The following is a 12,312-nucleotide window of genomic DNA, read 5'->3' on the forward strand; positions in this document are numbered from 1 at the left end:
ACTTAAAAACAGTCAATAAAAAATCTCGGCAACGCTTTATAATCAGGTCCTTAATAACCATTAATTAACAAGTAATAAGGCATTGTTCTCGCTTTAGATCCGGTAGTTGCAAAAAGCATAGTTAACTTATAGTTAATTTATAATAGATGAGCAATAAAGTATATTTTAATATCAATAAGCAAACAAAATAAGATTAATAAAAGCATGGCAAAAACATTATGGGTCATGGGTGTTTGTAATGCCATTATTAACACTTATATAAGCTTATAAACACACAATAATGTTAATAAGCATCTTGTAAGGATTTACAAGGGCCTTATTACTTGATAATTAATGGTTATTACAAGGACCTTAATATAAAGCGTTACCAAAATCTTAAAGACAGGTTGGTGCCACAGTTGAACAGCTCTACAGTGAACAACTAATCTTACAAAAGAAGCTTATAGATGCCTACACAGTGGAAAAGAGGGCAATTTTTTACAACAAAATATGGAGGACCTGGTTTTTATGAAAGCTGATGTCCAGCCTGGTATTCAGGGATGTAAGGAGGGCCTGAATTAGTGGCCTCAGATCATGTAAAAAAGCATATTTTGCTAATAATTGACTCTTTTGCTGACATTACACCAATGCAAAAAGTAAATAATGTAAATAAAGACCTAAAATCCACATCAAGTGTCCACAGATAACATACAAGGACATTTTTAACCATTAATAAAATATTAGACCACTGTTGTTTTCTCCTTGCTTTCTTGTTCATTTTAATGCCTGGTACAACTAAAGGTGCATTTGTTTGGACAATCATATTGATAACAACAAAAATAGCTCATAAGGGTTTAATTAAAGAGCTGATATTGAGACATTTTCCAGCTTTCCAACATGGCATTCAGGGATGGAAGGACAACCTGAATTAGTGGCCTCAGATCATGTAAAATGCATACTTTGCTAATAATTGACTCATTTGCTGACATAACAGGACTGAAAAAAAAGTAAACAATGTAATTAAAGACCTAAAAAATCGATTTCAGTGCAAGTGTACGCTGTATTTATAATGTGTACGCTGTATTTATAATATCTCCTGCAGTTATACAGCTTTCCAAATGGGAATCTAAACTCTCTTCAAACAAACCAGACTCCATTGACAAAAACACAAATTTTACCTCACTGAACAGGGGAGTTGCTGGTTTATCTCTCCATCAGTTAGTTTGTTGGGTTGCTTGGCACATTTCCTAAATGTTTTTAATCACCAAAGTCACACAACAACACAAACACACTACCTGGTGGATGCAGCAGTGAACCAGCAGCTCCTGTGTCATGTGATCTAAAAATGACAGAGTTTTAAATGGAGTCTGGTATGTTTGAGGCGAGCAAAGATGGACGTTAACAACTTCAGTTGTCCATCGGAAAAAATGCTGTCAGGCAGAAATGTAAAGTGGAGAAAATATATTCATAATAATATTAATAATAATCAACACACACACCCCTCCTCTAGGCTATTTAACAGATTTATTACAAAAATAAATAAAACTACAACTCTTAAACGTTACAATGCCAATACACTAACCTTATATACGTTTTTAAATTCATTTAAAGTCACATTTACAAAAACACGTAAAAAGAGCAAATAATTACCTTCCCGCCAACCCAAACAGGAAGTCAAGCTAACAGACGATCCGCAAACGCATTTTATAAAATAAGATTCATAACCCTCAAATATTTCCCTTCATGGAAAGGTTTCTAACATTATCAATGAACACAATATACCCATTTATACATTTAAATATGATCATACCTAGATTAGATCAATAACATTTAAAGAACACTTGGAAACATGATAGTGGAAATGCTAACCCACATACTTCAAAATAAAAGTCTGTGCTTTGAACCATATTAAGAATACTTCATTAAAAATAACAGGAGGCCAGATTCCAGTTGGTAAACAAACATTAAGAAATAATTAATCATAATAAAATGAATTTAAAAAATAATCAATAAAAAACTAAACAATTATTTGGAATTATTTAAGTACAAATAAAGTGACTTTTTAAAAGGGAATTAAAGTTGAATGGGGTTAAAAATATATTTTTAAAATCGATATCACCATAAATTAGGCCTGCATAGTGTAAAAAAAATTGAGCAGAAATGTGCAAATTAAAATGTAAAAGTTATGTAAACAGTATAAACATTATAGATATATAAAAGTATACATTACCATGGAACGTCTTCATTTGGTTAATTAGATTAAAATGAATTTTTATATATATAGCCTATACATACATAGATACACACACACACACACACACACACACACACACACATATATATTTGTATGACAAGTAAGTCTTCTTCTTCAAAAAAGGAAATCTTAATCTTAAAAGTTATGTAATGTAAACAAGTAAAGTAAAGTTTTAAACAAATGTTATCCCCACGAAACTTCCCCATTTGTTTAATTAAATAAAGATGAAAAAAATATTTATATTTTTGCATGACAAGTTTTCTTATAGTTTATCTTTAGACATGCAAATGAGGTGATATGATATTCAAATGATGATATGTGCCAATTTGTATAAAAATTAGAGCAGAAATGTGAAAATTAAAATGTAAAAGTTATATAGGGCCTAATGTAAATTTATGTTACCTAATTTATGTTACATAAATTAAGGCTTATTTTTTATACAGTTTGATATTTTATGTTAAGATAATTATCTTATTTAATATGTGTTAATACGTTTTTAAAAATAGAGCAGAATTGTGAGTCGTGGATATTAAGTTTTTATAAAGGGAATATTAAATGCCTCTTTTTATCACTTTATTCACCAGAAAATACTGTCAACAGCCATTAAAAAAATCAATTATTGCCATGTTTTTAGTGATAAAATGTTTAATCTGGCTATACACGACTTTTACTGATATTTTTACATTGTTTTAAAACACATTTAATGTGACCACTTTCCAGGACATTACAAGCGTCCTGCTGTGTTCACAATCACTGATCAGCTTTTTCAGCTCGACTGAATCACTTCACAGGAAAAACAACAGTCGTGACTGGAATTAGAAACAGACGCATCCTGTTTCCCTCTCGTCTCGTCCTGCTATTTTTAGAAAGTTTGACTTTATTAGACCTACAGATTAAAAAAATAATAATAATAAAAAACAGCCAAATAAACGTATGTTTTGCTCTCTATTACGGTCTGAATTGGAAATAATAATTTTACAAAATACTGTAGTTGGAGATTTGAATCATCCTAAAACTTATTTTCTCCGCTATTGTTGCACATTGTGATTAGTTTTATTGAGTGTGACCCATTTGTTTTTACATTTTATTCTTATTATATTAGAAGTATAGGGATATATTTTCATTGTGCTTTAAAGGAAACAAGTCTAAAATTATGGTGGGAGTTCACTCCTGCTGGGAAATTCCGTGTAACTTGTGGAATGTGTGTAAATATCCAATTATCTGCGTCAGTTAATTACATCCATGAATAAAGCATTAAACTGCCCCCGCAGCAGCAGCAGCGGCGCGCTCTGATTGGTCAGACCCGGGAGGACCTGGTATAAATACCAGGTGTGGGTCTGTGTGTCGGTACAGTCCGGATCTGATCCAGAACGACCTGAACTCTCCTCCTCCTCCTCCTGCTGCTCTCAGAGAGACACCATGCTGCCAGGCTCCGCTCTGCTCCTGCTCCTCCTCGGCCTCAGCGCCGCCTCCTGCTTCGAGCTGCTGCCGGAGGAGGCCGCTCCCCGCCGGGCACGCTTCTCTGCAAACAGCCCGAGTAAGTCACGGTTCTTTTTTATACCTATTTTTAACCTCCTATTATTTCGGTTAAGTATTATACTCAAGTACAATTTTGAGGTACTTGTACTTTACTTGAGTATTTCCATTTTGTGTAGGCTAACTTTATACTTGTACTTTACATTTAGAGGCAAATATTGTACTTTTTACTCCTCTACATTTAGCTGACAGCTTTAGTTACTTTCCAGGTTGGGATTTAACATAAAAACATAATACATTTACTTCTTTATTAATTAAACCAAATAAAAGTATATTAAGTAGTTAGAATCTAACTCTACTTTGACAACAGTGCAATTAAATCTTACATAAATGCATCAAAAATTATAATATATTTTGACAATCTGAGTGGGTCCATTCTGCATAGCAGATATTTTTGATACTTTAAGTACATTTTGATGCTGATACTTTGCATTTTAATGCATTTCTCAGATCATTTATTTATTTAATTTTAATATTTTTATAAAATATATATTTTAGCAGCTTCTACCCACATTACCATAGTTATATAAATATTCAAAACGTATTGAGGTTAATACTTAAAGTATATATGGAAATATAATAAAACTACAGAATGTAAAAGTAGTCATTATGCAGAATAATATACATATATTATTTGGTTATTATTGAGCCATTATTGACAGTTGTCTCCTTGTCGTTGAAGCTGTATGGATAAAACGCTCACTTTAAATGTTTTGCAGCCTTTTCATTGAAAACTTGCAGAAGTGTTCTGGGGACAGTTGACTTTATCCCTTTATGTTCTTATATACTGAAGGCAGTATTGGTGTATTTATGTGTATTTTTAAGATAACTCTGTTTGTTCTTGCAGCTGATGTGGCCAGATGTTTGAACGGAGCCGTGGCTGTGGGCTGTGGATTCTTCTCCTGTCTGGAAAACTCCACCTGCGACACGGACGGGATGCACGAAATCTGTGAACTCTTCCTCCACTCTGCTGCAGCCTTCAACACAGAGGTCAGCCTGTCCATCCATATACCTGTCAGTGTGTGTGTGTGTGTGTGTGTGTCTCACTGTGTGTTTGTTGCTCTGCAGGGCAAAACTTTTGTGAAGAAAAGTCTGCACTGCATCACTCAGGGAATCTCAGCGAAGGTTTTCCAAACGATCCGCCGCTGCAACATCTTCCAGAGGATGATCGCTGAGGTGTGTGATGTCACACTCGCACATAAAAACGACAACACTCCTCTCTGATGTTAGATAAGCAAGTTTCTGTCTCTTTAAACAGGTGCAAGAAGAGTGTTACACCAGTATGGACATCTGCACTGTCGCTCGAACCAACCCGGACGCCATCGGAGAGGTGGTGCAAGTTCCTGCGCACTTCCCCAACAGGTGAGTGAGCACACACACATTTTGTGCGATTGTATGGCAGCATCTAGAATCTAGTGTGTCAGCCATCCATCCTCTGAATGCTCTAGGTCTCTAGTTTGTGGTTGTAAAGTTTCATGAGGCTGATTATCCTAGAGGTCACAGCAGCTCATTTTATACACTGAGCTCAAGTTTCACTCACTAACATCATCACACACGAAGAACATTGGGCTCATTGAATCCACAAGAGTCTCAGCTTTCAAGTCAGACCCGATTTATGCAGCTCACAGACTGTTTAGCGACCCAGGATGCACAAATAATCACATACAAGAGGACACAATAACACATTTTACTGTATTTCTCCTGGAACGTTAATGTGGTTGGTACAAATTGGTTTGAGGCCCCAGAACGGAGCCTTGTGGAACTCTGCATGTAATTTTTGCTCGCTATCGTCTTGAGAAAACCTGCATGGTTTCTATCCCAAACTACATTTGATTGGCATAAAGTGGGCATTTATGTAAAGAGGAGACTTTTGGGTACAAATAGCACCTTTTTTTTTCAGATATCTTTATGCAAGAGGTCAAGGGTGTCAGCTTTCCAGTCAGACCCAATTAATGCAACTCACAGACTGTTTAGGGACCCCAGGATGCACAAAGATTCATATACAAGAGGACACAATAACATTTATATGCATGGAATTTGCATAAAGTGGGTATGTTTGTAAAAAGGAGATTCATGGCTATCCATAGAACACATCTATATTTAGATATCTTGAGGTCGGAGGTCAAGGGACTGATTTAAAATTCACCATTTCTGATTACTGAATGCACAAGAGTCTCAGCTTTGCAATGATACCCGATTTATGCAGCTCACAGACTGTTTAGGGACCCCAGGATGCATAAATAACCACATACAAGAGGACAAAATAACAAACTGCATGTTATCATTATAAAGTGGGCATGTCTGCATGAGGAGACTCGTGGGTACCCATAGAAGCATTTTCATTCAGATAACTTGAGGTCAGATGTCAAGGGACCCCTTTGAAAATGGACATTTGGATTTCTTGAATCTACAAGAACCCCAGGATGCACAAATATCCACATACAAGAGGTGAAAATAAGACATTTTACTGCAGGTTTTCTTGCTACAAACTGCATGTTATCAGCATAAAGTGGGCATGTCTGTAAAGAGGAGACTCATGGGTTTCACAAAGGACACATTTTCTACAGGATGCATAAATAACCACATACAAGAGGACAAAATAACACAAACTGCATGTTATCAGCATAAAGTGGGCATGTCTGCATGAGGAGACTCGTGGGTACCCATAGAACCATTTTCATTCAGATATCTTGAGGTCAGAGGTCAAGGGACTAGTTTGAAAATGGTCATGTCAGTTGGTCATCTTGTCTTAAAACTGAGTCCCTATATACTCTGAAAGTAAAAATCGGGCTGACTGGCGGGCCAATTAAAAAGCCAAACTTTTCCCAAGTGATGCACAAAGGTTGAAAGAGAGTTTCCTGCACATTTTGGTCACCATCGTCCCCTTCTGTGTGCAGGTACTACAGCACCCTGCTGCAGACGCTGCAGGCTTGTGACGAGCAGACGGTGGCGGCGGTGAGGACCGGCCTCATGGCGAGGTTAGGCCCAGATATGGAGACCTTCCTGCAGCTGGTCCAGAACAAACCGTGCGCCACGGGCTCCAACCCCGCCGCCTTCAACAACCCGTCCAGCTGGAGGAACATGCCCGTGTTCAACATCCAGCCCGGCTTCAGGGGCCGCGACCCCACCCACCTGTTCGCCAGGAAGAGGTCCGTGGACGACGGGGTTAACGGCGAGCAGTAGACGCCACACGCTCGCTGTCGCGCACGCTCACATGCAATCCACACATGCAGCTTTCTACTCAGATTAATGATTACCTTCAGAGCTTTAGATGGTGATTCGGGGCCACAGTTACTATTAAATATGTTTTTATTGGAGTGATCTGCTCAGTCCGACTACCTGACAACCTGACTGAGCCGCTGGTGTTACAGACATTTGGACAAGAAGAGGCCTACTACAGTGATTATATTTATTTTCTTAAACGAGTTAATTTATGAGGCTGTTCTATTTAACGTAGTGAGAGGATAAAGAGGCGGCGGAGGGCGGAGGGAGCTCCGCGCTGGTCGTGGAGCTCCTCATGACTCCAGGTCACTTTATATTAGCTGTACGTGATGTTTAAATGACAAGTTGTGGAACATAAAACCTGAGATGGAAGCCGACTCGGCTGGTTGAAATAAATGATGTTATATGATTTATTTTTGGCTCGTGTCATTTTTCTTAATCATCAAAACCAAAGAAGACTTTAACACACATTATTTAACTAATAGTGTAATATATTTATAATGTTGTTAGGTGCTTGTTATAATCTGCATCATAAAGGCAAAAGTTTATTAATTATGAAGGTAAAGAATTATTTTTTGTTATATTTTTATTTGTGTAGTTTGTAGTTTTAACCACCAGGGGGCGTTAATGCAAATAGAAATAATTTCATCATTCAACCATTTTCTTTGTACTTTTTTTTTTTTTTTCACAGTCTGGAGCCATTAATAATTGCAACATTATTGATTTTAATGCTATTCTTTTTAATTATTTTTTAGCTGTCAGAGTATTATTATTATTTTCTTTTTTCCAACGTGTTACCTTTGGGCGGATATGTCAAATGCCTAAAACTGCTATTGAATAATACCCTGTTATGATCAAAACCAACAATTATAATTCATATATTTATTATTTCTCAGAATTTAAACTTTAAAATGATAGTTTGTTTACATAATACTGCTTTTTTTGATAAAACCAGAGAAAAATTTAATCTTTTTTTTTTTTTTACTTAATGCTAGGAGGATTTTTTATATTATATTTTTTACAGTCTGGAGCCAGACTCTAGAGAAATCAAATAAATGTCATACAAATGTGTTCAAGTAAATAAATATCAAGACTTACCTTTTTACTGTAGCTCAAGTTCTATCTTAGAAAAAAAAGTTAAGAAGAAAGTTAAGAAAAAAACTAAGGAAAAGATTAGAATTTCTTCATGAATACCAAATCTTCTTAAACTTTAGTATTTGTTCCCTCCCTGAACCTTCCCCTCATCATAACAAAGCTCATAACACTTTTCCATATCCTGAGTCATGTAGAAAGAAAGGTTTTAACCACACGGTGGCAGCAAAGTTAATGATGTCACAGACTGTCATTAAACTGAGCCTGAGAGGACAGAGGATCTGATTTTATTTTTAGAAAGACGCTCCTCTTCTTTATTTGATCTCCTGTTAGTAAAAGCTGCTAGATAGAATGAGTGCAGGTGAGAGCTGTGTGCTCAGTGTTTGTCCAGGCTGCTGGAGGTGTTAATGTGTCTCACTCACCATATGTCACAGTAACGTCTCTCACCTCCGTTTAGGCCCATTAACCCCATCAGCAGGAGACTCCCTCCTCCCTCCTCCCTCCTCCCTCCTCCCTCCTCCCTCCTCCCTCCTCTCAGGTGTCCCTGCTGACGGCTGTTAACGCTCATTTCCAGGAATCAGAGAATCTCTAAGAAAACACTCAGTGTGTTTACTGAAGAGGTCAGAGCTGCAACCAGAGGAGAATTTTCATTTTGCAGCAGAGAAACTAAAGACTTTGGATGGAGTTAGTCGATTATTCAACTTTCCACGCTGAATTTTGGAGCAAAACTATCAACAGTGCAACTAAAAAATGTTTGAATGCAAGAGAAATAAGTCTGTGATTAAAATGCATCAATGCAAATCTAAAAGTCTGTTAAAAATCAAAAGTTTTGTTTGCAAATGAGCGTTTGTTTCTCTTCATAGTTGTTTTTTGTGTCTTTTTTTGGTCATTTTATGTGTTATTGTGGTCGTTTTGTGTCGTCTGTGGTCAATTTGCGTCTCTCCCTTGTCATATTATATATATATTTTGTTCATGGTGTTTCTCTTTTAGGTCATTTTGTGTTTTTTCTATAGTTTAGTGAGTCATTTTTAAAGTCAGTTTGTGATTTCTGTAGTTTTTGTTGTCACTTTTTGATCATTCGATGCCTCTTATAGTCATTCTGTATCTTCTTATGGTTGTTTAATGTCTCTGTTGTCATTTTATGTATTTTTCTGGTTGTGTTGTTTCTATCTTTCGTTCTTCTTCATAGTCATTTTGTGTGTTTTTTCAATAGTTTGTTGTGACTAACTTCTCTGATTTCTCTAGTTTTTGTCATAAATTTTGATAATTTGGTGTCTCTTTTTAGTAATTTTGTGTCTTGTTTGGTTAGTGTCTCGTTGTCGTCATTCATGTCTTTTTTTTTTTTACATTTTGTGTCTCCATTGTCTTTTAATGTGTTTTCTTTCTATTGTTTGGAGTCTGTCTGTAGTAATTGTGTGTTTCTGTAGTAATTTTTTGACCATTTTGTGCCTCTTTTCAGTCATTTTGTGTGTTTTCTGGTTGTCTAGTGTCTCTGGAGTCATTCTGTAGTACTTTGTGTCTTTGTGGTGTGTCTGACAGGGACGACCTGATCCTGGAAATGTAGAAGACTTTGGGAGTTTGTTTGCAAATAAGCCTTTGTTTCTCTTCATAGTTATTTTTCTGTGTCTTTTTGGTCATTTTATGTCTCTTTTAGGTCATTTTGTGTGTTTTCTATGGTGTCTCTGAAGTCATTTTTAAAGCCATTTTGTGATTTTTGTAGATTTTGTTGTCTTTTTTTTAATCATTTGGTGTCTCTTGTAGTAGTTTTGTATCTATTTTTGTTGTTTAGTGTCTCTTTGTTGTCATTTGTGTCTTTTTTTTTAAACTTTTTTCTCTCTTTTAGTTTTTTTTTAGTCTCGTTTCTCTTTCAGGTAATTTTGTGTGTCTTTTTCTGTTGGTGTCTGTTTGCAGTAATTGTGTATATCTTTTTAATCTTTGGTGCCTCTTCATTGTCTTTTTTTGTTGATCATTTGGTGTCTCTTTGTTGTCATTTGTGTATTTAAAAAGAAAAAAAAAAAGAAAATTGTCTCATTGTAGTCATTTTGTGTCTCTCTGCTCAGCTGAACATCCAGCTGAAATATAGTTAGAGATCTAAAAAAGTTTGTCATAAAAATGTGGCTTCAAACTGGATAGAAAGTCAGTTTATAAAGCTTCTGATGCTGTTATCTTTAACAAAATTACACATTTCTGTGGTTTAAAAGTATTTCCACACTGCATCAAAATAATAGATTTGAGAGCAAGACTATCGGACGTGCCATGAAATGTTTTAATTCAAAGTAAAATAAGTTTGTGTTTAAAAAAGCATTAATGCAAATCCATTTTTTTTTTGTTTGCAGATCAATGTTTGTTTCTCTGATAATTCATCCACAAACTAAAATCCTTCATCCATCTAAATATAGAGTTAAAAACCACCAAGATCAAGAAAGTGGATCATTGAAATGTGGCTTAAAACTGGATAAAAGTCCATTTATGAGGCTTCTGGCAGACAAACACAACATGGACTAAGCGGCGTCGCAACGGGATTGCAGCGTGATGAAAATAAAATATTCTTTCATGCAACTGGCATGAACACTTCCAGGGGTGCAGAACAAGTTTGCTTTTGAGTTCGAATGTTCTTAGCGGAAGCAGAACTTTCATCTTAATGCATTATTTTCATGCAAGTTCTCTGCCATTTTTGCATGAATCAAAATAGTTCCAGTTGCATATAAAACTTTAAGACAGTTTGAGTCCTGGTGCAGCTCCGTAGATCTGACTGGACAGAATCTGCAGAGAAAGAAACATTTCTGTGGAAACGATTCTCAGTGAGATGAAGTTTTTATGGCTGAACAGGAAGCAGAGGAAGAGTTTGTTCTGATTCACTTTATGATGAAATAAAAAACTCAGCAGGTATCAGAGAGGCTCATCCAGAGCCTGTGTGTGTGTGTGTGTGTGTGTGTGTGTGTGTGTGTGTGTGTGTTTCTTTGTGCATGTGTATGTGTGTGTGTGTGTGTGTGTGTGTGTGTGTTTCTTTGTGCATGTGTATGTGTGTGTGTGCGTTTCTTTGTGAATGTGTGTGTGTGTGTGTGTGTGTGTGTGTGTTTCTTTGTGCATGTGTATGTGTGTGTGTGTGTTTCTTTGTGAATGTGTGTGTGTGTGTGTGTGTGTGTGTGTGTGTGTTTCTTTGTGCATGTGTATGTGTGTGTGTGTGTGTTTCTTTGTGAATGTGTGTGTGTGTGTGTGTTTCTTTGTGCATGTGTGTGTGTGTGTGTGTGTGTGTGTGTGTGTGTGTTTCTTTGTGCATGTGTACGTGTGTGTGTATGTGTGTGTGTGTGTGTGTGTGTGTGTGTGAGAGAGATAGAGACACACACAGACACACAGACACATATAGAAACACACACATACACACACACACACCTCTTGCTGTTGTTCTGCTTCTCTTTGTGGTTATGACGCAACTTTCTGTCATTCTGGGGTTTTTTTCTCTTCTAGGTCATTTTGTGTGTTTTATATAGTTTGGTGTGTCTTTAAAGTGACATCTAAAATTATTTTGTGATTTTTGTAGTTTTTGTTGTCATGTTTTGATCATTCGATGCCTGTTTAATGTCTCTTTGTTGTCAGTTTATGGTTTTTTTTAGTTGTGTTGTTTCTTTTTCAGGTAATTATGTTTTGGCACTGTTTTTCTGGTGTCTCTTCAGTCATTTTGTGTGTTTTTTTTGTAGTTTGGTGTGTCTCTGTGGTCATTTTTGACATAATTTTCCCGATTTCTGTTGTTTTTATGGTCATTTTTTGACAATTTGGTGTCTTTTGCAATATTTTTTTGGTTGTTTAGTGTCTCTTTCTCGTCATTTGTGTCTTTTTTAAAAATATTTTATGACTGATTGTGGTCATATTGTGACTCTCCATTGTAATTTTATGTGGGGTTTTTTTAGGTAATTTTGTGTGTTTTTTCTATCTTTGGTGTCTCTTCATAGTCATTGTGTGTTTTTTCTTTCTATTGTTTGGAGTCTGTAGTAATTGTGTGTTTCTGTAGTAATTTTTTGACCATTTCGTGCCTCTTTTTAGTCATTTTGTGTGTTTTCTGGTTGTCTAGCGTCTCTGGAGTCGTTCTGTAGTAATTTGTGTCTTTGTGGTGATTCAGCGTTTCTGTGAGCTCAGTGTGTGTGTGACAGGGACGACCTGATCCTGGAAATAAACTCTGTCATATTCCTGCTGAGAAAACACATTTATCTGAATATTGCTGTGATAAGAGG

The 12,312-nt window shown here is 36.2% G+C and overlaps 1 protein-coding gene across 1 annotated transcript; it reads left to right on the top strand.

Moving 5' to 3' along the window:
• Positions 1 to 3,488: 3,488 nt before the first annotated feature.
• Positions 3,489 to 7,390, top strand: stc1l (stanniocalcin 1, like). Its single transcript, XM_059357914.1, has 5 exons — positions 3,489 to 3,770; positions 4,617 to 4,759; positions 4,838 to 4,945; positions 5,028 to 5,131; positions 6,667 to 7,390. The coding sequence occupies exons 1-5, from the start codon at positions 3,653 to 3,655 to the stop codon at positions 6,950 to 6,952; spliced, it is 759 nt and encodes a 252-aa protein (XP_059213897.1). The 5' UTR covers positions 3,489 to 3,652; the 3' UTR covers positions 6,953 to 7,390.
• The last annotated feature ends 4,922 nt before the right edge of the window (positions 7,391 to 12,312 follow it).

Source organism: Centropristis striata, chromosome 19 (genome assembly GCF_030273125.1).
Source record: "Centropristis striata isolate RG_2023a ecotype Rhode Island chromosome 19, C.striata_1.0, whole genome shotgun sequence".
In the NCBI taxonomy this organism is placed as follows: Eukaryota; Metazoa; Chordata; class Actinopteri; order Perciformes; family Serranidae; genus Centropristis; species Centropristis striata.

Excerpts from the sequence above, each read along its gene's own strand:
- stc1l (XM_059357914.1), top strand. The coding sequence starts at position 3,653 with ATGCTGCCAGGCTCCGCTCTGCTCCTGCTCCTCCTCGGCCTCAGCGCC. Across the intron at positions 4,946-5,027 it reads TCCAGAGGATGATCGCTGAG|GTGCAAGAAGAGTGTTACAC; the intron begins GTGTGTGATGTC and ends CTCTTTAAACAG. Across the intron at positions 5,132-6,666 it reads CCTGCGCACTTCCCCAACAG|GTACTACAGCACCCTGCTGC; the intron begins GTGAGTGAGCAC and ends TTCTGTGTGCAG.